We start from the raw sequence: 24,549 nt of genomic DNA, 5'->3' as shown, positions 1-24,549 counted from the left end.
CGTCGAAAGTACGAACATAAGCCGACGAAACTGCGAAGTTCTTTGAGATTTGTCAGTCTGGGAAAGTCAGTAACGGCACGCAATTTCGCGGGATCAGGTTGGACGGCGTGCTTAGACACGACGTGGCCAAGAATGGTTAACTTTTGAGCGGCAAAATGGAATTTTTTGAGATTAGGTTGGAGCCCAGTGTTGGTAAGGCACTACAGATTGCACCTGTGGCGCTGAAGATGTGTCGTAAAATCCGGAGCGAAGACGACAATATCGTCGAGGTAACACAGATACGTTTGCCATTTCAAGCCACGCAAAACAGTGTCCATCATTCGCTCGTACGTTGCGGGGGCATTACAGAGGCCGAAGGACATCACGTTGAACTCATAAAGCCCATCAGGGGTAACAAATGCAGTTTTGGGCTTGTCAGCGGCGGCCATGGGAACCTGCTAGTACTCTGAGCACTAGTCGAGGAAAGAGAAGAATTCAGACCCCTGTAAACAGTCAAGGGCATAATCTATTCTCGGTAGAGGGTACACGTCTTTGCGGGTGATCTTAGTTAGGCGGCGAAAGACAACACAGAAGCGGATAGAGTCATCCTTCTTCATAACGAGAACGACCGGCGAGGCCCACGGACTGTGAGAGGGCTGAACAATGTGGCGGCGAAGCATGTCATCGACATGCTCACTAATCACACGGCGCTCCGTAGCAGATACACGGTATGGTCGTTGCCGCAGTGGTGAATGGGAGTCTGTGTCGATGTGGTGCGTAACAGTTGACGTGCGTCCAAGGGAAAGCTGAATAGTGTCGAAAGAAGAACTAAAATGGTACAGGACGGCAATAAGCTCCGAACGCTGCTCTGGTGTAAGGCCGTCAGCGATGGATGGGCTAAAGATGTCGGTGCAAAACGTCTCGGTAGCAGAAAGAGTGCAGATGTCAGTAAGGTCTTCGCGAGAAGTAGCATCTGGCACGTCCACGATGTCCAGGGACTGAATGGCTTGGGCATGGCCGAGACACTAGCTACGGAGCAATGTGAGCGGAGCGGACAAAAGGTTGCATACGAAAATGTGGCTGAAACCAGCCAAAAATCGAGGGTCGCGAAGTGAAGCAGTAGAGTATTTTTTGCGATGAATGTCTCTGAAGGGGCGAACAAAACAATGGCGTCAGAGATGCTTCCACAGGACACAGGTAAAACAACAGCGGCGTGTGGAGGAATGTCGGTCTCCTCAGCGACGAATAATTTAGGGGGATGTTCGGGAGAATCGTCTGAATGGAGATCGCACAAAGGAGAAAGTTCGACTTCAGCCCGCTCGCAGTCGATGATGGTTTTGTGTCGTGAGAGGAAATGCCATCCAAGAATGACGTCGTGAGAGCAGGATGGCAGCACAATGAACTCAATAATGTACATCATGTCCTCAATTACAACTTGGGCCATGCAAGCTGCTAACCGCTGAACATGCTGCGCTGTTGCAGTACGGAGGGCTATACCAGCAACTGGCGTCGTCAATTTCCGCAAGAAGCGACCGAGTCATTCATTTATAACACAAACGGCGGCACCGGTATTCACAAGGGCAAGAGTTGATACTCCCTCTATAGAAACAGCAAGTACATACGACGAAGAATTGTGAGGACTTGGACGCTGTGACGGCGAAGCAGTTCTTGCATCATGAAATGCGGCGTTTAGTTTTCCTCTTCTGAAGGCATGGGACGATGACGCATTGGGGAGAGAAAGCGCCGACATGGGGACGGAGAGCGTCGGTCGAAGGACGCATGACGACCAGGAGTACAATTCTAGCCACTGCAACAGGAGCGCTTGGAGGTGATCCTGGAGTGTAGCGGAGCGGTTGCTGGTCGACATAGCGAGTCGTTGGTTCATAGCTATATGAGGCGGCCAACGGCATGCGGCGGCGACAGTAGCGAGCGATATGTCCGGGGTGGCCACAGGCAAAGCAAATTGGTTTGTCGTCAGGAGTACGCCAAGGGCTTGCGGCCATGGGGCCAGCGCAAGGAGCGCGGGGAGGAGTCTGCGCGTGCAGTGGTTGACGATATTTGAAAGCAGCGTGCGTTCGAGGCCGTGCGACGACGTCGGCGTACGTGAGAGGAGCAGCTACCCGATTCGGCTGAGGGGACACTCGCAGAGCGTCGGCAATTTCTGCTTCGATCGCCTGCCGAATAGCGGGTGACAGGTAAGGAGCAGGACGCGGCTGGGGCTATTGCTGAGGAAACTCCACCAGTGATAGCTGCCGAGCTACTTTCTCGCGTATGAACGCCTGGAGCTGTGGCAGCAGTGTTGACTGGTCCGAGTCGACGGCCAAGCCTGCGAGGCTGTCATCCTTGGTAACCAGGCGACGAGTCAAGGCCCGCTGTTTCCGGAGTTCGTCGTAGCTCTGACACAGTTTGATGAGTTCAGCTACGCTGGTCGGGTTTTTTTTTGCAAGCAGCATCTGAAAGACGTCATCGTCAATGCCTTTCATGATGTGCTTGATTCTGTCGGATTCGGGCATCGAGGCATTGACGCCCTTCGAGAGGTCGAGAACGTCCTCAATATAGCTTGTGAACGACTCGTCCGGCTGCTGAGCGCGCTTGCGCAAACGCTGTTCGGCGCGCAACTGGTGCACGGAGGGCTGTCCGAACACATCTATGAGGGCGGCCTTGAATGCAGGCCAGGTGGAAAAATCTGTTTCGCGGTTTTTAAACCACAGATGAGCCACATTTGAAAGGTAGAAGAGGACATTGTTCAGTTTAGCGGTGTCATCCGATCGGTTGTGGACGCTTACCCTATCGTAAGTCGATAGCCAGTCCTCCACGTCACTGTCGTCGGTGCCGCTGAAGACCACCGAATCCCTCAGGTAAGGCACCCCGGAGCAGATGACGGGTGGAGGGGGCGTGGACGGCGGGCCCGTGGACGGTGGGGGCGTGGTTGCGTTTTCGGGCATAGCGGGACGAAGCGTACGAGTGCGGAGTTCCAGGATGGAAACTTGGCAGGTAGTACCTAGCACCTTCCACCAATTGAAATGAGGTTTATTGATACAGGCGTAAATGTAGATCCTTCGGATGTACTGGAACGGAACGGACGGCTAAACAGTTACGTCGGACAGCTGTCTGAGCCGTAACTTCGGCGTCGTCTTTCGCGGAGCGATCACAATGCTGCTACTGTTGGTGATGCGCATCACCTTCAGAGCATGTTATACGGCTTCTTCATCACACAACGAATTCTTTGAGAACTGTCAGACGTATCGAAGTGAGACTCGGTTTCAACAATATGGGTCTTTTAGAAAAACTCTGCGTGTACCAGGAATGGCGTCAGAGAGGCAATCAGTGAAGCTGGTGGAATTGTTACGGAGTGATAACGGCTCAGCATTTCTACTCAAAACATTGTGCATGCTTATAAAGTGGAATCACTGTGCGCTTATAAACAACCTCTGAAAGCATCTTGCCAGGTACGGAAGTCTTAATTTAAGAGTGCTGTCATTTATCTTTATTTTAGTTATTCGAGGTACTCTTAAATGCCCTCAATTGAGGGCGATAACTATAAGCGCTAGAACGTTCTCAGTCACCGGCGCCAATGTTAGAGCTGTGGCAGTGCTACAGGGATAATCCACAAGGGCTGCGAAACAGGGGCCGAATTCACAAAGCATTCCGTTTTTATTTCCCCTTTGCCACTGGTGGTCTGCCTTTGCTGATGATATATCCTGTGGTTATATTTGCTGACGCTTGCCGTTACGAAAATTCTAGCGTAAGGGCTGTTATATGCGGGCCCACTCCCACAGGAACCGGAAACGCCTTGTTGGTGGAAACGGGCTGTGTTATGTCAAATTCTCCTTCGCGGGATCACATTGTTATAAAACGGCCTGTAACGTCCGTCCTGCTCTGTCTTGTCTGTTGCGCTATTATTAAACAGTTTTAGAATAGCGCTTCCTAGCAAGCGTAAACGTATTACGTATAGGGATGGTAATATCTATGAACGGTTAATCGATTAATCGACTAAAAGTATGCCGCAAAACGATTATTCGTCATCGATGGCTACCTTTAATTTAATCGGTTTAATCGAATAAACCACTTCCAATAATCGTTTTCGAGACAATGACTAGTGTGAAAATTTTGAAATCGTGCTCTAGAATGCGGAGTACTAACAATGACAGCGCGGCTGCGAAGACCGAGAGCGAGTGTCGACTGTTTTCCCGAGTCCTGCCGAGATGGCCAAGCGCTTTCCCGCTTTACGCACACGTCACACAGGCTGCCTGGGGTCTAAGGAAGCCCGCCCCCATGGAAGTAAGAAATAAACTACGAAAGAGCATTACGTGAGGCAGCAATTCTTGGCAAGCACCCTGCAGCGAGGCAGCATTAAACCTATCGCGCGCTTTGATGTGGCGATCACGTGTTGGGCCGTTACTTCTTGGTATCAGTCGTGCTGCGGTGCTCTCTTCTAATTTATCCTTCCCCATGCCCACCCTCCTCAGTAAGTGGCATTTTTAACATACATGGTGTTCAATTTTAAGTTTTACGGAATTTTTAGAAAGCGCCTGTGGCAGGTAGCATAATTCCTATCATTGATGAGGCGGGCATTAGTACGAGAAATCGAAACACATATTCAACTTATTAACAAAAATACTATTAAGTTCATAGTTAATTATTTACGACACATATTGCAACTTACCAATTGCAACCGGTGAACTTATTTATTTATTTATTTATTTATTTATTTATTTATTTATTTATTATTTCACGTACTTTCCTGGCCCGCACGCGTTATAGAAAGGAGTGGAGTCAGAAGCGCAAGCGACGCGCGATGCGCCGCTCGGTTAGCACGGTCCCAAACAGTGTCGCCGTCTGGTGGCCTCCGGCGGAAGGCATCACCGGCGGTGCCAGCGTCTCCCATTAGAAACGCCCGGCGGTCGGCACACTAGTAAGTATATTCTAGGCACTATAGTCGTAGTGATGAGACCACCGAAGCGTTCACTGTCGGTGCGCGTTAGTGTCATAATGCAGTACTTCTCTTTTCTGCTCGTAGGCGGCGGCACCGCCCCGAGCAAGAGCGCAGGTACACGGAGGAGTGTTAGATATATAAGGCGCGTCTGTGTAGCTCTCTGCAATTGCGTTTGTGGCGCAATGGGTTAAACGCTCGGCGATCGATCGTCGCGGACCCAGAGGTCGTGGGTTCGATTTCCAAATTTTGCATGTTTGTGGAACTTTTTCTTCTGGTTTCTTTCTTTGTATTATGTTCGTGTACATTGTAAGCTGACGTATTTCCGTGACGGAAATACGTCACTGAAGTCTTGGTGGACCCCGGAATAAAACACTTTCGTGTTAAAACAAAAAAAATAATGCTGCAAAAATACCAACCCAAAATATTAACAAAAGGCCTTCGAACAGCGGTCTTCAAGTTGGTAGAGTCGGTGATGAGTGCGACTGATGCGGAAAGGCGATTCCAGTCCGTGCTTGTCCTAGGGATGAATGAGTCACTGTACCGGTTCGTGCGGCACAATGGCTCCCCGACTTTAAGGCTGTGGTCAGTGCGGGACGAAATATATGACGGAGGCGCAAGAAGGGTTTCTTTTAAAAGGGGGTTCAAATGAAAAACTTTGTGAAAAAGGGAAAGACGGGAACATCTGCGGCGTGACGAAAGATAAGGTATGTTAAGAGTTCGTTTCATTGATGAGAGACTTGCATAGCGAGAATAAGACAAAGCGTGCACCGCGGTTTTGAATACTTTCTAGAGTAGAAACTAATGAAGACTGAGTCGGATCCCAAATGGCTGAAGCATACTCCTGATTGGAGCGAACTAAAGTTTTGTTAAGAGTAACTGACGTCACAGTTGCACCATGACAGTGTTACGAGATATTCGCAAGTCCTTGCATTTATTTGAATTTAGTTGCTTGCACCAATTAGAACACCACTCAGTTACGCGGTTAAGGTCAGCCTGCAGTTCTTGGGAATGGGAAGGATTAGTAATTTTACGGTAGAAAACACAATCATCTGCGAATAGCTTTATGGAAGAACAAATAACGCAGTTCGGAAGATCGTTAATATACCGTAGCGATATAGATTAAAAAAACACCACCCAAGCACTCCGTACAGATGGTTAACCAGCGAAGCTGAAACATGCGGCCCCGGTGTTTAGAAGTGGGTTAATCCTGAAGCTGTATTGAAACGCTTCTCAATTATTGGTTACACGTTTGTGTTTCTAGTAGAACGCAAGCGCCAATGGCGGGCGGATGCTGCTAACCACGACGCCGAGTTAACTCGAGATATCGAACGCATGCGACAACGGCGAGCCGAGGAGGAGGCGTTGCGGGCAAAGCAGCGTCAACGTGACAATTCCGGGAACGCGTTCGCTAACGATGTCACTAACGGCGCTGCCAATGGCGCACGCGCTTGTGTGCGACGTAAAGAACGACGTAACTGACGGCGCAGCCAATGGAGATGTTTATCGAAGCATGAAAGGAACAGTTTTTCGTTTCGCCTAGCTATATACAGCTTTCGCTGTAAAAGAGAAGTGGACCCAGGACTGAGGAGCACGTGCTGGTATATTAGAAAACAGGCGTATCCACTTGGAATGAATTTCCAGAGCTATACTAGTTTCGATATATGCAAGAATAAACTCGCCGTAAAGAAACGCTGTTGTTCTACTTACTTTTTTACCAAAATGCATTGAAGAATAAAAGTAACTGGAACGCCCATGTATTTCGTCCCACACTTTGAGAAATAATATCTTGAAACTGGTGTCATCCTGGAAATTCATTTCAAGTGGATGCGATGCGTCTTGCAAACTCACCGGGTAAAATTCATAAATTGCAATATGTGTCGTAATGTAATTAACTAAGGAAGTTCATTAGTTAATGTCTGTTAATTAGTCAAATATGTCTTTCGATTTTTCGTGCTAGTAATGTCCGATTAACTCAGCACAACGATAATAATAACTTCGATAATATTAACTTCGCATAACCCAGCACAACGGTAAAAATTGTGCTACCTACCACAGGCAATTTTGAAAAATTCCGTAAAACTTAAATATGAACACCCTGTATATTGTTTATTCCTTCACGAGTCACTAGTGGCAATTATAGTTGGCCTTTAGGAAATTAAACATTATTCTTTATCAAAGGTTATACCCTTGTATTTCTTATCCTGATTCCACCTTTCAAACGTTATAATAGGTACTTACGTGAGTAGATAACCGTGTTTCCGCCTTTTTAAAGCGCCCGAAAAAAAAGTCGCTTAAGCACCGAAGAAAAACCCCGCATCGAAAGCGATTGATCGATTATAGGTTAAACCGACGAACTAGTAATCGTTAATCAATTAAAATATTTAATCGACCATCCCTAATTACGTACTAAGGAAATAACGTTTTGTATATATCACATATTAAATATGTTGTTCCCATATAAAGTGATATTATATGCTTTTGAATTACTCAACGAACGTAAGGTCAGAAGTGCTAGCTAGTTAACCAACTCACACAACCGAAATTTCAGTGATACAGCTGCGTCGTTTAATTGCTTTGACGCAGTGATACGCCACTACCGAGTCAAAGCCATCGAATTTGGCTGCGCAAAACAGCGCAGCTATGTTTCTTAGGGAGATTGGCATGAAAAATAGGGATCGTTTGCATACACGTGTACCAACCATATGAAAGGAACTTAGCACATCGAGAATGTTAAGCGCTTGACATCGAAACGAAATACACCATACTCTTTATTTGTTTCGGATATTGCTGAACACGGTATGTCATGTTGTATTGACTCACGTACAGGTCCGTCCACTGTTATAGGGAACACATGAGTGCGTGGCTCACGCTCCGCGCAGCGCCATGCACGGGAAGCGGCGAAAACCGAGCGCATGCGCGGAACGGCGCGCGGCGTGAGGCGCGGCTGTGCGACCACACGCCTTGAACCGCGGTTGCGATGAACGCAGTCAAAAGTAGCAAAGTTGCGCTTGACTTTCCAGCCAGCTGGGTGCTAAGGATATAGCAATGCTAGATCTCTCAGAGCATTATAAGCGATATGAAGCGCTGTTTCTCTGGAGGAAACTTCGCGTTCGGATGTTATCGCACGGCAGATCGAAGCACGTTCACTTCGTGGATGGCGCGTGGCGATTGACCCAACAAAACCAGCGCGAGTCACACCGCAGTTTATTTTGGGACCCGTTGTGCCCGGAATGTTTCAGTAATGTCTGGCTGCGACGCGCTAAGTCTGTCGAGGTTCTGAGAGATACGAAATGCCGTGCAACGCTACCGCTGGAGAATCGGGAAATGTGAACGTGTATATAGTCATTCGAAAGCGTCGCCCTTTTTTGCAAAATGTTAGTGAGGGAGTGACTCTAACGTATATAAATAAGCAAATGCATGCAGAAGAATTCGCAGTTACCGGCCTTGTTGTGAATGCGTTGCCGTCCACGGAATGCTCGCGCGAGACGCAGCACAGCGTCTCCAAAAATACTGTTCTCAGAAATGTAGTTATTCCGCTGCTTATTCGCATTCTACGCCATGCCCTCGCAGTAGAAGTGAGTGTATTTATGTGCTTTATACGTCTCACGGATGGCAGTACATGGAAGTAAATGTTTCTCCTTGAAGCGGGGGGCTCTTGACGTGCGCTTGCACGGCAGGGCGGCTACACGCGAGCAAAGCGAAGGGGCGATTTGGTAGCAGACGAAGCACGGCATGCACCGCCTTTGCGCTGTTAAGCGCATGCGCTTGATGTTCACCGCTTCCCTTACATTGCGCTGCCCGAAGCGTGACAGTAGAGTAGCAGTCTGGGTCAGTTGGTACATACTGAATAGTAAAAACCAGTCAAAAAACGAAGGACAGAGAAATAGACGTGGCACACACGACGACTGGACTAACAACTGTGCTTTATTGAAGAACTGGTTCTTCAATAAAGCACAGTTGTTAGTCCAGTCATCGTGTGTGCCACGTCTATTTCTCTGTCCTTCGTTTTTTGACTGGTTTTTACTATTCAGTATGTACCAACTGACCCAGACTGCTACTCTACTGCAATGCATCTCTTCTTCGCTGGGTAACCTTTTAAATGTGCACTCCCCCGAAAGTCAGGCAACGGTTTGCGTCAGCGCAATTGCCTTCATCACATGCCGAGCGCGTGTTTTGTCCCATTGCCTCAAGGTGAACTAGGTACCCAAGGAGCTCGTGGCCTTCTTCGGCTTTTTGGAGCCGTCTTCGGGGCATTGGAAGCGGATAGCCAAGATATGGAAATCGGAGTGCTGGAGACAGGTGAGACTCCTGCATGACTGGCTTCGGGTTTTGTGCCTTTCCGGACGTGGCGAACCTTCCGGCGTCCGTTGCCTCCAAGAACACCAACGTCTGGCAGGCCAAGCAACTGAGGTGTATTGGAATCAGGTGCGCCGGCACTTGCCAAAGAAGGAACGTCCTATGGTCCACAGAGGCTCTGTAACCTATCTGGAAGGTGCATCGGTTCCTGAGGATATTCATGAGCTTCTTCAGAATGGCCCCAAATACAGTTTGGAGCCTTGTGTCAGCGGCCATGAACTTCTTGCCACTGTACGCCGCGTAGCAGAGAAAGCTGACAAAGATGAGAAGCAACGGTGTCTGTCTGAAGGGATCGACGCTCTACGCAAAGTAGATGGCAATCAACTAAAGCGCAGTAATCGTGTCCTTCACCGTATCGTGGACCACTTCATCGATAACCATTTGACTCTACTTCAAGCGGACAAAGAGGGAGGGTTTGTGGTCCTTCCCACAAGCACCTTCGGCGAGAAAGCATTGACTGCAGTGGCCAAGAACTTCCAGCCTACGCAACGGAAGCCCTCAAATCTGAAGTCTTCAGCTGTTAGTTTCCTAAAGGCCAATAATTTGTTAACCCTGTCTCAAAAGGTGAAGAAATGCAAAGGAAATCATCTCCAAGTGTTCTTCACTGCAAAAACCCACAAGGTTGAGTGCCCGTTAAGGGCTATCGTTACAGAGGCAGGCACGTGGCAGAAGGTGGTGGGTCAGTTTTTGCAGCTTCACTTGCAATCCCTTTCCATTCCGGACCCTTACAGTGTAGTGAATCCTTCGGCAGAAGTTGAAGTGCTCAGCAATTGGCAACATAGAGGACTTGTTTTATAGCATACCTCATGGTGAACTGTTTGCTGCGGTGCGTGAACTGATTGATCAGAATGGCCTAGTCGCCTTCCAAAATGCTTGTGGAGTCTCTGTTGATGCTTTCTTGGAACTGTTAACAGTGTACCTTTCCTCCACCGTAGTAGTTTTCAAGGACTCCCTCTTCATACAGAAGAAAGGAATCTGTATAGGAGCTAGCGTCGCACCAGTCCTATGCCAGATATTTTTAGCGAAGTTTGACAACTTACTTCAAGGCTCTCTTCTTGACAAACGTGTGTGCCAAGTTTTCAGATATGTTGACGATTTCTTGATTATTTTAAATCTTTTACCGAATGACTCCTTGCCTGTCATAGTAGACCAGGTCTTAACGGTTTTTAAGGCTTGTTCAAGTGCACTTTGCTTCACACATGAACTGCCTACTAACCACTCAATTAGATTTTTAGAAATTGAACTAACTTTTCTTGACGATGGCCATGTGTGCTGGTGCTTCTTGCCGATGAGTAAAAGGCGTTGTTACCGTACGCGTCCGCTCACTCTAAAGTCGTTAAGAGAGGGATTGCTATGAATTGTTTTCGAAATGCCTTGCAAAAGAGTTGCCACCACAGCATAAAATCAAGTTTTGACAACCAGTTCGATCGTTTGGCGGCCGCTGGTTTCCCAAAAGCGCTTTTGAAGGCTGTGGCAGAAACGCTGCTGCAAAAGATTAAGAGGCGAGAGCGAAAAAGGGCTGACCCAACGGCGCCTGAACGGAATAAACTTGAAGTGATGCCCTATGTACATAGGGTCTCCCACAACGTCAAGAAAGTTGCTGCGAGGCAGGGCGTTAACGTTGTTTTTTCTGCTCCCTACAAACTTTCAGGCCTTTGCTCACGCGTGGCGCGCGGCAGAAATAGACCCCCCGCGTGTCATGACAACGGTTACATTTCTTGTGCTACACGTGTGGTGTATGAGCTTCCGCTAATTTGTGAAAAAGTTTACATCGGTCAAACAGGCCGGTGTATTAATGAGAGGCTGCGAGAACAGTACAATTCTTGGAATTCCTCTGATGGAGCAAATCTGCCTCGCCATTGTCGGGAATGCGGCTGCGTCCCGCTTTTTTCCAATGTTAAAATCCTTGGTAGGGGCAAGGACAAGGCGGAGCGTGAAATTCTCGAAGGTTACCATATCAATTTGCAAGGGGATAATTGCATCAGTTCTACCTCTCTCTCACTGATGCAGAAGGAACTTAGTTTCCTATCGCACTGGCGTTAGCTACGTGGCGTTTTGCAATCACCTTTGTTCGTGTGTGGGTGTCGGCTTTTGAGCTGCGCATGCTCGCCGGGTTTTCCTGAGAGACGGGGTTCTTCAATAAAGCACAGTTGTTAGTCCAGTCGTCGTGTGTGCCACGTCTATTTCTCTGTCCTTCGTTTTTTGACTGGTTTTTACTATTCCGGAGCGTGAGCCACGCGCTCGCGTGTTACCTCTAACAGTGGACCCACCTGTACATCTGAAGCTTGATGTTACAGAAGACATTGTAGCTGATGTTTGAAACACACTCACAGCAATGTCATAAGTCCACATTTCGTTCGACGCCCTAAATAAGACTTACAAGAAACGCAGCAGGCACTCGGGCTTCATCTTTTCACCGCGAAAAAGCTATTCTGAGCCGGACAGTTTCTGCAAAAGGTCGCCGGAGTCTACACGTTGCGTTTTCTAACCTTGTTCATCGGCACTTATCAGATGTCTCGTTCCAATCAACTAACTTTTTTTGTTTTTGCGATGCAGCTGGTGACAACGGCACTGACCTCTATGCTACTGGACATGTTCGGCCGCGTAAAGCCGCTGGCGGTTTCGGTGACTGTCTGCACGTGCAGCATGGTCGCTCTGGGAAGCGTCTTCACGGCCTTCTCAAACGCTGACGGGAACCTGGACAGCGCCCTGGGACTTGACCTCACCAATGCATGCAAAGTACGCTTATTGTAAAATTCAGGACGTTTAGGTGCCATTTTCTAGCCCCCACCTTCACGTGACACACAATCGCTCTCACTACTAAGATTGTCAGCTTCGCAGCTCTTGTGACCACGCATACAGGGAGCGATATGAGTGTGCTACGAAATAGCAAACCTAAGCATCGCCTCGACGGCGATAGCGACTTACGGTAGAGTCGCATCAACAAAAACATCAGGTTCGCGTTATCAAAAAATTGTACAATTTCGCATACAAAGCGATAAGAAGGTTTAGTATTCCGCGGAAGCTCTTCAGACAGTGTTCTAATAATATGTGAGAGTGGCATGTTGGCCCGACACACGTGGCAACTGCTGCTGCGCTGCACAAAGGACGACCTTGTAGCTGATAAGCGTCTCAGAACGCTGGTGTGATGAGGTGCGACTGGTGTGATGAGGTGCGCCTACATCGGCACTGCAGGCATAGCAACTCAATATTGTGCGAAATTAGGTATAAGGAAATGCGCCAGGGGTTCTGTAGCTAGAAGTGTACTGGCTGCTCAGCTCGGATTAACTTGTGCACCACGGTGGTACATGCACACAGCTGCTCAGAAGCAACGCTAGTGTTTCAGCGCACAACCGGCACAACGCTCATGGGAGCAGCAGAATAAGTATCCAGGGGCTTTGCAGTCAATTCTGCGAATACACGGAGAATTGCCGCGCGACTGGCCGCTCGAGGCAGTTTGCGGGCATTTGAGGGCTTCTTTCACGCTCGGAAAAACACTTTTATGTGTAGTACGTATTGAGCAACAAAAAGCTGTATTGGTAGTTTTTCATGTTGCTCTACAACTTTCTCATTGACACTTTGATAATTAGGACAGTACTTCTCGAGTTAGATAATTATTTACAATTACGTAATTAAATCTCAGTAACGAAAAAAATTACTGGCGGCAACTCCACTGTACTGGAAACAATACACACTAGGTTTGCTTCGCGTAACGCCGTTCCTCTTTTTTTAAATCATGCTGCGTGATAGCTGGGACACCCTGTATAACAATATATGAACATGCCAGAAGCTGACCGCTCCCTCACCACTGTCAGGCGCCAATGACGATGCACCACCTGCAGATACCACATCACACTGGTCGCCTATAAAAATGCTGGTGTCCCCAAATAGCAAAATAGGCTGAACCGAGCTGTTATTCGACAGAGAAAATGCTCGGAACTGCATCTGGCTTTAGTCGTTTTCTTCCTGCTAGACTGTCTTCTTCAATCTGATCATGACTGAAGTGATCCTTCAGATGTACAGAAAAAAAGTTGTCGCAGTTTCACCTGAAAGGCGAAGCATCAATTGCGATAGCAAATTTGTAGAGAGCTATACGGAGTAATGATATTAGATTTATCAGCTGTATAAACTTGGACATGAAGCAGCACCGGCAACACGAAGAACTGTTGTCGACGCCGTCGGCGTTTTGCCCGCGTTCGCTCAAAATGCGTGCGGCGTTGGTGACTGTTGCCGGAGCCTCTGATATAAATAGGCACTTGGTGCCGCAGCTAAACGTCGCCTCCCTTCCCCCCCCTCCCCCCCCCCCTGCAATAAGGCGGTGCATCTTTTGAATGCTGGCCCGAGTTGCACACAGAACATTCATCATGTCCCATATTTTAGATACAAGGAAAAGGTTGCAGACGGAGGCGCGCGAAAACATTGATAACTGCCTCCTTTGCAATGCAGCTGCTTTCTCCGTCGCCCTTGACACTTGCTCATACAAACATTCACTTGGATCTCGATAACACTGAAGGGGAACGCCGAGATACTGCGTTGGCATACAAGACCATCGCAGTCGGGCGAAATAATCGGGCATCGTTTCCCAGTCACCATGCCAAAAACCAAAGCTCTTATCCCAGTTTATCAGACACCCCCGTTTGCTTGCAAAATTTATCAACCATAGTGATCACTTCAGTAATACTGTCTCTGTTCGAACAGAATACTGCAATGTCATCCGCATAAGCGAGGATTTTGACATGTGCTGACTGTAAACGAAAGCCCAAGATGCAGTCAGTTTTGATAATAGCCAAACATATATCGCGGCTCTATGTAAGACGCAAACAGGAGGGGCGACAGTGGGCATCCCTGCCTAACTGACGAACGCGCTACCAGCTTGTCTGAGAGGTCACCATTTACAATAATGCGCGTAGTGCAGTTTCCATACGCCATTCTGACGCCTTCTATGATCACACGTCCTACGTTAGCGTGTTCTAGTATGCAAAAATAATATCATGTGAGACGCGATCAAAGGCTTTTGCCAGATCTAGTTGCATCATTGCAATGCGATCCCCCAGCGCATCACAGCATTCCAATACCGTACGTGCGACGTGTACATTCGTGGCAATGCTACGTCCCTTGATTCCGCAAGTCTGATGCAGTCCAACCAATTTTGTTATCACGCCCTGTAATCTCTTCGCTGGGACCTTCATGTATATTTTGTAATCAACGTTGGTGAGGCTTATCAGGCGATAGGACCCTACCAACAAACGCTTCTCTGGGTCATCTGATTTAGGAATAAACACTATATGCGATGTGGTGAATGACAGTGGTACTTGTTTTCGTTCATACGCCTCAGTCAACACTCGTAGCAGTAACTGAGCGACTATGGGCATCTTGTCTAGGGTGGTTAAAGGGTCCTGTAAAACTTGGCACATAGTCCATCAGGTCCTGGAGCTTTACCAGTCTGTGGGTCTTCTATTGCAGCTTCAATTTCGTTTTCTGTTATGGGCATCTCAGGACGCTCCTTTACATCGTCCTCAAGTTTTGGCAGGACAGACAAAAAATCAGAACAGTAAGCATCACCCATCTCTCTCGCATGGCCAAGAAGGTCGCTGAAGTACTCTTTAAATAGCGCCTGGATTGCATTATCGTCGCTTGAAATTTCATCACCGTTTCTTATATGCCTGATTTTTTTTTTTTTGGTAAGCATACCGTTTTTCATCTGTTAACGCTCGCTTCGTTGCTGTTTCACCGGCCCACAGTTTCTGCGCTCTTGCGCGTATAACTGATGCTTTATACCTATCAGTGTCTAATCTTTCAAGCTGGCTTTTTACATCCCTTATATCTGTCGCATACTTCCCAGGCTCGGTGATCTCCATGCTTATAAAAAAAGTTGTCGCAGTTTCACCTGAAAGGCGAAGCATCAATTGCGATAGCAAATTTGTAGAGAGCTATACGGAGTAATGATAGTAGCTTTATCAGCTGTATAAACTTGGACATGCAGCAGCACCGGCAACACGCAGAACTGTTGTCGACGCCCTCGGCGTTTTGCCCGCGTTCGCACAAAATGCGTGCGGCGTTGGTGACTGTTGCCGGAGCCTCTGATATAAATAGGCACTTGGTAAGTAAGTGGTGGTTCTTGAGGGAAAGGGAAAGGTTGGCGCTATCTTCTGCAGCCCTTGAGGGAGCACGGCTCAGCGCCAAGGCACTTGGTGCCGCAGCTAAACGTCGCCTCCCTTCCCTCCCCCTCCCCCCCACGGCCTTTCGTGCGTCAGAAGAAGGCGCGTTTGCTCTACATATATGGTGATTGTAAAGGAGGAAAGAGACGCCTACTTCTGCAGCCCTTAAAGGAGCACAGCACAGAACGCGCGTTTGTTCTCCGCCGTGCGTTCACTCCCCGTGAAAGCGCGCCTCCCTCGTGCCCTTTCACTCGCACATACAGCGTTCGGCGGCGCGCGGCGACGATTTCATCTCCATTGACGTCATACGGAACCTCACGGCGACGGCGACGGCGACGGCAACGGCGACGGCAACGGCGACGGCGACGCCGACGGCAGAAATCTGCTTTTGAGTGTCCATATAGTTGCTATCGCAATAAAACAATAAAGAATAGTTAGGGCATGAAGCATTGTAGCAAACATTTTGTTGCACTAATGAAGCAATACGGCAGCAGTAATGTGCATCTGTGCATTAATTCAATTTAGCATTGTTGGGAACACGATAGCTCGCTTTTTCATGTTCTAATGTAGAGTTTAGGACTGTTCGGCACTTTTGCTAGTGCGCCGTGGTGCAGGAGAAAGACAGAGCCGCTTGGGAGCATTTATAAGAATCAAAAGAACCTTCAAAAACAAGACACTCTAAAAGAAAAAAATGGTAAACTCGGCGTTAATGCAGTTCCACTCAACGTGAAAGCTGGGGAAGTGCGCAGCAGGGATTCGCCGGTGTTTCCCTTGTGTTTTCCTTCTGTTTATCTTGCTTTAACCTGTACTTAGCTTGTATTATTGCGATAGCAATTATATGGACACTCAAAAGCAGATTTCTGCCGTCGGCGTCGCCGTCGCCGTCGCCGTGAGGTTCCGTATGACGTCAGAGGAGATGAAATCGTCGCCGCGCGCCGAACGCTGTATGTGCGAGTGGAAGGGCGCGAGGGGCGCGCGCTTTCACGGGGAGTGAACGCACGGCGGAGAACAAACGCGCGTTCTGCGCCGTGCTCGCTTAAGGGCTGCAGAAGTAGGCGTCTCTTTCCTCCTTTACAATCACCATATATGTAGAGCAAAGCTATACGGAGTAATGATATTAGCTTTATCAGCTGTATAAACTTGGACATGCAGCAGCACCGGCAACACGCAGAACTGTTGTCGACGCCGTCGGCGTTTTGCCCGCGTTCGCTCAAAATGCGTGTGGCGTTGGTGACTGTTGCCGGAGCTTCTGATATAAATAAGCACTTGGTGCCGCAGCTAAACGTCGCCTCCCTTCCCTCCCCCTCCCCCCCCTCCCCCACGGCCTCTCGCACGTCGGAAGAAGGCGCGTTTGCTCTAATGATGATGATGATGATGATCATTAGAGCAAACGCGCCTTCTTCCCATGGCCTCTCGCACGTCGGAAGAAGGCACGTTTGCTCTAATGATCATCATCATCATCATCATCATCATTAGAGCAAACGCGCCTTCTTCCGACGTGCGAGAGGCCGTGGGGGAGGGGGGGGAGGGGGAGGGAAGGGAGGCGACGTTTAGCTGCGGCGCCAAGTGCCTATTTATATCAGAAGCTCCGGCAACAGTCACCAACGCCACACGCATTTTGAGCGAACGCGGGGAAAACGCCGACGGCGTCGACAACAGTTCTGCGTGTTGCCGGTGCTGCTGCATGTCCAAGTTTATGCAGCTGATAAAGCTAATATCATTACTCCGTATAGCTCTCTAGAAATTTGCTATCGCAATTGATGCTTAGCCTTTCAGGTGAAACGGCGACAACGTTTTTAGCTACTCTTTTCACGATGTGTGGGCTTACCTGCCCTGGCGGGCAACTTCATATTCTCGGGCGCGCAGTGCTTGATTAGCCCTGCGTCGGCGCCGTCTTTCACGGGCGAGCACCCGCTGTCGCTCTAAGCGTGATTGCTGCTCTGCGTCCATGGCCTGAAAGAGCGTCTTGGAGCGCGGTAACGGCTAATGCCACCCGAAAAAAATTTCAGAGTATCACATTTGTTTTCCGGGCGCCACCTCCTGCCGCGGCCGCCGGTGATCCGGTAACTCGTGTCACGTGACCTTTTGCCGCCATATCCCTTCGAAGCGCTTTCAGTAGGCACGTCGAACACGCATCGGACGCAACACGGATGGAGACAGAACCGTTGTTTCAGCACTGTGCCGTTGTTGGCGAGAACGCTTTGTTTCAGGCGAACACAGGCGCCAGAAATTACCGTGACATCATGTCTGGTTGCAGCAACCGGACGGAGTACGGAAATGCATTTTTCTGCGTTCTGTGCGAGAAGGACATCTCGGGCACATAAGGTGCTCCGCACTTAAAATATAGAGAGTTTATAAGCTGCATAACGGCATTCAGTATGTCCACACACATGAACACGAGAATAAACCGGTTGAAGCCGTCCCGTGTTGAGAGGCTTTCACGGTACTGTAGAGCCCCGTGCTTGAGTCGGCTGCGACTACAACACGTTCAGGCCCCGTCCAGCACGGTTCTCGGGCACGCCACGCTCAGGAACAGCAGCGGCCGCAACCAGGCTACGCGTTGTCCAGCACGGCATTAGTGTGCGGCTCGTACGCCGCTCGCGACTCACGCACTACGGTCGCACGTCTAGCACTTGCCTCGGTGCCCAGCTCTTAAGCCATGCACTAGCAACCCTTGTGCGGCGGTCGCACGTAAAGACCGCGTCTAACACAGCAAGATCTGTGCCAGACTGGAACGCGGTTCGGCACAGCTCAAGTTGTGGCAGCTCCATAACATAACCATATGTGTTCTTTGTTTGTGCTTCAACTGTTGCTCGTGTCTATATTTCCTTCAGTATGGTCATCGGTCCTCGAATGTATCGACCATACAGTAGGTCGAAAGGGGAAAGCCAAGACTCGACTTAAACTGGTTTTGGCACGTAAAACCCCAGAAAGAGGAAGAAGAAGGCTCGACTTAGGCATTTCTTTATAAGGAAATAATAATGGCGCCAAGTATCTGTCCCAATTCTTTAGGCATTCCTGGCACATGCGCCGTATCATTTGGTTTAAGGTGCCATTGAAGCGCTGAACAAGGCCTTGCGTCATAGGTTGTTATGGTGTTGTTGGCATTGTCGGTAGGACAATAACCTGCTAAGTTCTCGCATTAAGATTGAAGTAAGCGATCGACCTCGGTCGCTCACGATTTCCCGTGGAATTCCCACCCGCGAGAACATTTCGACCAAAGCTTCTGCTATCCTCTCCGTTTCAATGTTTGGTAATGCAACGGCGTCAGGATAGCGCGTTGGGCAGTCCACTATTGTTAGGATAAAGCGATTTGCTTTTGCCGATGTGGGTGAGAGTGGCCCGATTATATCAATCGCCACACGTTGGAACGGCTTGTCAATCACTGGCATGTTCCCTAGGGGGACACGTCCGACTAGGTGTTTCGGAACAGTGCGCTGACAGATGTCACAAGAGTGCGTAAATCGTGTCACCTCAGCCTGCACGCCTGGCCAATTGAATGCTTCCAGTATCCTGTCAGTGGTGCGTTTGATACCTTGGTGGCCTGCCAAAACTCCTTCGTGCGCCATCATAAGGACGAACTGGCGGAGTCTTTAAAGAACAACCAGTTGGTTGACTTTCGTCCTCGTCAGCGATATTTACTGTCGGTAAAGTATGCCCGTGATCAAAACAAATTCTACGTTTGCTGATCGCTTTGTCGTTTCCTTCCCGATCAACGAAAAACTGCCCCCCAAAGTATGGTTTGCTTCCTGCAACTCTTCCAGAAATTCTTGATTCAAATACAGTGCGCTCGATGCCGCACCAGGTAACTTCGTGTCCTTGGCACCTATCGTTGTCGCTGCAGACAAGGTGGCTCCATCTTGGGGCACGCTTTGGCATCGAACAGGCTCATTTTCTGGTGCCAACTCTTTATGCAGTCTTGCAACATCAGACGGGTCACGTGACATTTTAGACCCAGTATGGTAGAGCACCCCGTTTATGTTCCCAAGAACAACGTCATAGTGTGGCCTTTCCATGCAAACGGCCAGTGTCGCTCCTCGGAAGAAAGGAGAGTCTACATAGATTTTGCCTGTGGAAGCTGCTTAGAACAAGCATCCAGAAGGTAAACAGTACACATGGTACCGGTGAAATTCTTTTCCCGTATCAACGAATGCCTAACGACCGCAGTATTGAATCCGATATCTCTTAGCACCCTTACAGGTTGTCCATCGAGATATTGTTGCCGTCGGCATCTCTCGCCTCATAAGACCAAGACAAATAAATTTTCCATTTGTTTTTGCATATGAGCTTGTTTTCTCTTCTGGTTAGTGGTAGAAGCCCCATTTTCTTCATTCCGGGTGGCAGGAGTCCGGTAGCAGTCAGCAATAGCACTTGCCGTCTCCTTGTCACTCCTCTTTACGTTCGGACACTCGTCAGCTTTATGGCCATGTTTCCTGCATTTCCAGCACGACGTGGGCTTCGGTCATTTTCAGCACATAAAAAGCACTCAACTTTTTCTTTTGTGGCCTCTGTCTCGCAGTTATTGCTCTGAAAGGATGGTTTACTAGTTATTCTTTCTTATTTTCCTCTGGCGAGGTTTGTCAGGCCTTGCGCCTCCGTGTAATGGTCAGCGGCTCTGGCTAGGTTGTCGAGGTCTGTGGATACCGGAGCCCAGCACCCGTAATTCACAGGGGTATGCGCCACTGCGCTTGGACCCTTTCTGCACTATCACCAGGATCGGCCCCATTTTTTCTCGCCCAGAACAAAATGCACAGAAGCCCAGCCATAAACAGCATCACTGTAAAAAAAGTCAGTTTCGCCCGAAAGGCGAAGCATCGACTGCAATAACAAATAAGTTCACCGCCATTCAAAGTAAGGATAGTAGTTTTATCGGCCGTATAAACTTGTAAACATAGGCATACCAACTAAATTAACAAGTGTGGTGTCACGCGCGCAGAAGCAAACATGAACATATTCGACTCGATGACCGCGGAAACTCGCTGTCAAAACGCTGGAGTGAGGAAGCGGGGCGGCAGCAACGAGCGAATTGGCCTTTGTGCTGCGTCTCGCACCACGCGAACTATACTCCATCTCACAAGCTGGTTGCAGCACAGTGGAAGCTTTGCGAATTTTTAGCCAATAGGAAGGCCGAATGCCCCTAGATATGTGCTCAACCGCGCCGCGTCGTATGCTCAGCTTCTGCTCGCCATCCTGTTACATGCTCCATGGTTGCTGGATGGACGCAAGAAATGTTTTGACACCGTAACCATAAGCTGCGTTTACATGCATGCGACAGCAGGGCTTTGCTTTAGTTGTACGATTTGCCTGCAATTATATTGCATCCTCCTTAGCAAGTAGTACGGGCAAATGCGCCTACAAATGTTGACCTGCGACACAGCATCTGCTCGGCGTCTACTTGGCGTTTGCTCGCTACTGTCATCAGGTACCATCCTAGAGCGGAGTTGTAAATTAATGATGCAGGGAAGAATTAGGCTTTTATAGCGTTCCGCATCGTCTGCGCATCACCAGTTCCAATGCTGTGGCATCATCTGCTAACTAGAAATCAACTAGTATTGTGGCTTGGTAACGTGTCTCTTGTCCTAGCAGCGTAAAAACAAACAGCTGATCTCAATAATTACGACCGAAGATTTCTAATGCTTCGACCTCAGCTTCAGATATAACTTGGCGATGACTCATTTTCCCGCATGTTTCTTGCTGACAGGGCGGAGAGCCCGTAACAAGCGCAAATTAGGATCGAAGCGGCTGATCGGTGCTGTATGGGCGGTGCCATGTTACCACGTTTTGGGTGGCATTACGGTTACCGGTGGTAACTGCCGCAGTAATTCTCGGTATACGACGTGCATGCGCAAATTTCCTAAAATGTCACGTGTCGCAGTGCCGTATCATGTAGCGAGCAGAAATCAAGCCCTCTAGTGTAGCCAATAATCAGCCAGTTGCGCCCGGAACTATATATAGCTGCTTAAGCATATTGCCTGTGTACGCCTCGTACCTTCGGGAGTGCTGCAACGAGCTTGTGAGATTGAGTATCAGTCGTGGAAATACAACGAATACACGCAAAATTGCCACGCGACTGGTCGCTCGAAGCACTTCGCGTGCATTCGCGGGCTTCTTTCACGCTCAGAAAACACTTTTATGTAGCATGTACTGAGAAACAGAAAGCTGTATCGGGAGTTTTTCATGTTGCTCTACAATGTTCTCATTGGCACTTTTCAACTAATTATAATATATGAGAAGATAAATTATAAAATGAAGAATAATTATGTAATTAGGCGGAATGCAATAAATAATCTGAATATTCCCATACGACGCCAAACAATGTTGCCTTGGTTCTGTGCAGCGACGTGGCATTTCTGTATTGTGAAATCTTCGTGCATGATAGTTGGGACCTGGTCTATATGTCTGGGCTAGAGCACTTGTGTACGTGTATGTGGCGGGGCAGGCGTAAATAGTCACCTAGCATGCACCACCTAGAAGGTACAATAACGCTTTCAGTTATCGCAGCCCTTACGTTGGCATCAGCGGCTGATAGGTGTGCGCAGAAAATTAAACGGCATTCCAAGCGACAATGACACATGTGACACAGCTTCACTCACCCCAAGCTGGGAAATTCTTGCGCTTCTGATCTCATTGCAAAGATGCTCCGTCATTCGCAGATACGCTACTTTGACGTGTTCATGTGTAAGGCATTTTTGCCTCACGCTAAGAGATAGGAGGTGCTTGGCATCTTTCAAGTCGACAATGGAAAGCTTCAGGCACAGGGTGGCTATAAGAAAGATGAACCATTTCATGGCCGGCTATTTTGGCCGGTCAATATCGGGGATGCGATAACTTTTGATAGATTTCCCGAGACTGAGCAGCGGGTGCTTCGAAGTACACGGTCGACAACGTCCCCGGCCCTGGCCCGCGCTCGCTAACTTCAGACAGTGTCACGAACGTTGTCGGCCGTATACTTTGAGGCGTCCGATGCTGAGTCTCGCGATAGTGATTGTATCCTAGACAGTGATAGCTCTACCATATCACCCCTGGTCATTGCGCGAAAGAAAGGAAAATAGACAATGAAAAAAACGCTGGGTTGTAAAGCTCACGAATTATTTAGAAGGAGCGCCTCAGGCTGTCGTCTTTTCATCCACGTGCTTTTTTTCGCACCTTGGTACATGACGATAACCGAAGACCGTGTTCGCAGGTCGTCTTCGCCATCGGCTACTCCGTTGGCCTTGGTCCCGCCACCTGGGTGCTGGTCATCGAGCTGGCTCCGCTTCGAGGTCGCGGCTTCGACTTCTGCACTGTCTGCATCTTCCACTGGGTCTCGGCGCTTGCCGTCATCAACCTAGTGTCGGCGCGCGGCCCCTCCGCCACCTCTCAGGCAGTCCTCGCGTGCGTCGCAGGTGGCGTTACGTTCGCTGGTGGCATCGCCGCGTTCTTTATCCTTCCGGACACCAGTTGTGTGTCCCTCGAGACGATACTTCTCGAAGGCCAGAAGAACCGACCCAAGAAACCCGCGGCGCCCCTCGAGTTCGCTTCCTCAACCACGCAACTGCAAAAGGAGGAGCAGAAAAAGGAGCAGATGCAGCGCAAGGTGGCTGCCTTGCTTAGTGGTTCCTCAACCACACAACTGCAAAAGGACGAGCAGGAAGACGAATGGAATCCGAGCAAGGCTGCTGACTTCAGACATGCCTCCATACACCCAATGGCGGCGGTTCGGACAAGTAAACGAACGCTGCAAGCATCGTCGCACGCGGAGCCCAAGTCCTCCCGCGTTCACAACTCTCGTAACGATGCCAGCGTGGAAGACCCTAAGAAAGGCCCGACATCGCCCAACATTTATGGCGGCGGAACGGCGACGCCTGATAAAGTGGTGGGTGCCACCCTCCAGAGCAGCCTAGCGTCAACTCTATTGCTGAAGCAGCAGCAGTGGGAAACGTAGAAACGGCTGTTTTACCTAAGCCTGCAGGCAGCTACAGGCCGATGTGTTGTTTCGGATTGTTTATGACTACATTGCATCACTTCCCGAAGTATTGTGCGATGTCGACTATAATTTATGTATTTGTAACTTTTTGTAATGTTTCAACGATAACTCGTGTTTCGGGCATGGACTTTCCACGTCTTTTTCGCGGCTATTTATTTGCTTCTTACCAAAGAAACAAACAAACTCCGATCAGTTGTCAGTGTTTATTTTCCTTGTCCGCTATGTTGCTGCGCTCACTAATGTCCAACAATATATTTCTCAGCTAGTAAGAATTTCTTACTTCAATCACACAAATATTACCCTTCTAGAAGGTGATACCTAATGCTATACGTAATATTCTCTTAGGTGAACAGCCTACTGCAAAGATAATGGCACATTGCGCAATATCGCAATGCAGTTCAATTTATTACGAATGAATGAAAGTTCCAAAGTAGTTTTAGGCCGCTGCTAATGTATTAATGTAATGCTAAATGACACAATTACGTACATGAATTTTGTTGAATGCTACACCAATATTTTGGAGGCTCAAGGCGAACTTTCGCTGTGCCTGTAAGGTTCCGATAAAGCGCAAGTGCAATAAGATGGCGGCCCGCACGTAGTTTTGGGTGCGCGGCAAAGCGTGCGTCCAGCAGGGGCGTCCACATCAGCCAGCACTGAGTGTGCTGAGACGGCACCGACCCGAGCACATGGTGGTTGGACCTTGCCGCGCACACCCGTGCGTAACATAGGCATGTCCAGGGAAAAGGGAGCCCTACGGGTGGATCTGGTGCTGAGTCAGTGGACCTTTAGGGCCCTTCGGAGGTGGCAACACGCCTCTTCAGCCTCTGCTTCAAGAAGACGGCACCTCTGAATTTACTCATCCAGGGGAGATCGGTCGGTCGCGCTTTCCTGTCCCCCTCTGACCTTTTGCTATCGTGCATTTTCCTGACATTCCTCCACGTCCTCTTTTCAATGACTTTTTCCTCGTAGCCATTTCCTGGGGGCCTGGGTTTACCTTGTATGCTGTAACCAACTTTGTGATGTATCACATTGGGTTATAGCGGTGGTGTACAGTGGGCAATGGCGAGCTTATTTCTCATTACACTTATAGTATCCTTGTCTTGGGTTCGGCGGTTTCTACCGCTGCCGAACGCAGACCAAATTTTATGGCTGCA

The 24,549-nt window shown here is 48.9% G+C and overlaps 1 protein-coding gene across 1 annotated transcript in view; it reads left to right on the top strand.

Moving 5' to 3' along the window:
* LOC119444750 (solute carrier family 2, facilitated glucose transporter member 8) overlaps positions 1–23,353 on the top strand; it is a 44,962-nt gene extending 21,609 nt beyond the window's left edge. The window contains exons 5-6 of the mRNA XM_037709100.1: positions 11,828–12,010; positions 22,613–23,353. Coding sequence (XP_037565028.1) covers positions 11,828–12,010; positions 22,613–23,353 — 924 coding nt within the window. The remainder of the gene's footprint in view (positions 1–11,827; positions 12,011–22,612) is intronic.
* The last annotated feature ends 1,196 nt before the right edge of the window (positions 23,354–24,549 follow it).

The sequence above is a fragment of the Dermacentor silvarum genome, chromosome 3, assembly GCF_013339745.2.
Source record: "Dermacentor silvarum isolate Dsil-2018 chromosome 3, BIME_Dsil_1.4, whole genome shotgun sequence".
In the NCBI taxonomy this organism is placed as follows: domain Eukaryota; kingdom Metazoa; phylum Arthropoda; class Arachnida; order Ixodida; family Ixodidae; genus Dermacentor; species Dermacentor silvarum.
The sequence above is the reverse complement of the archived record's forward strand: the minus strand, read 5'-3'. Positions and strand labels throughout refer to the sequence as shown.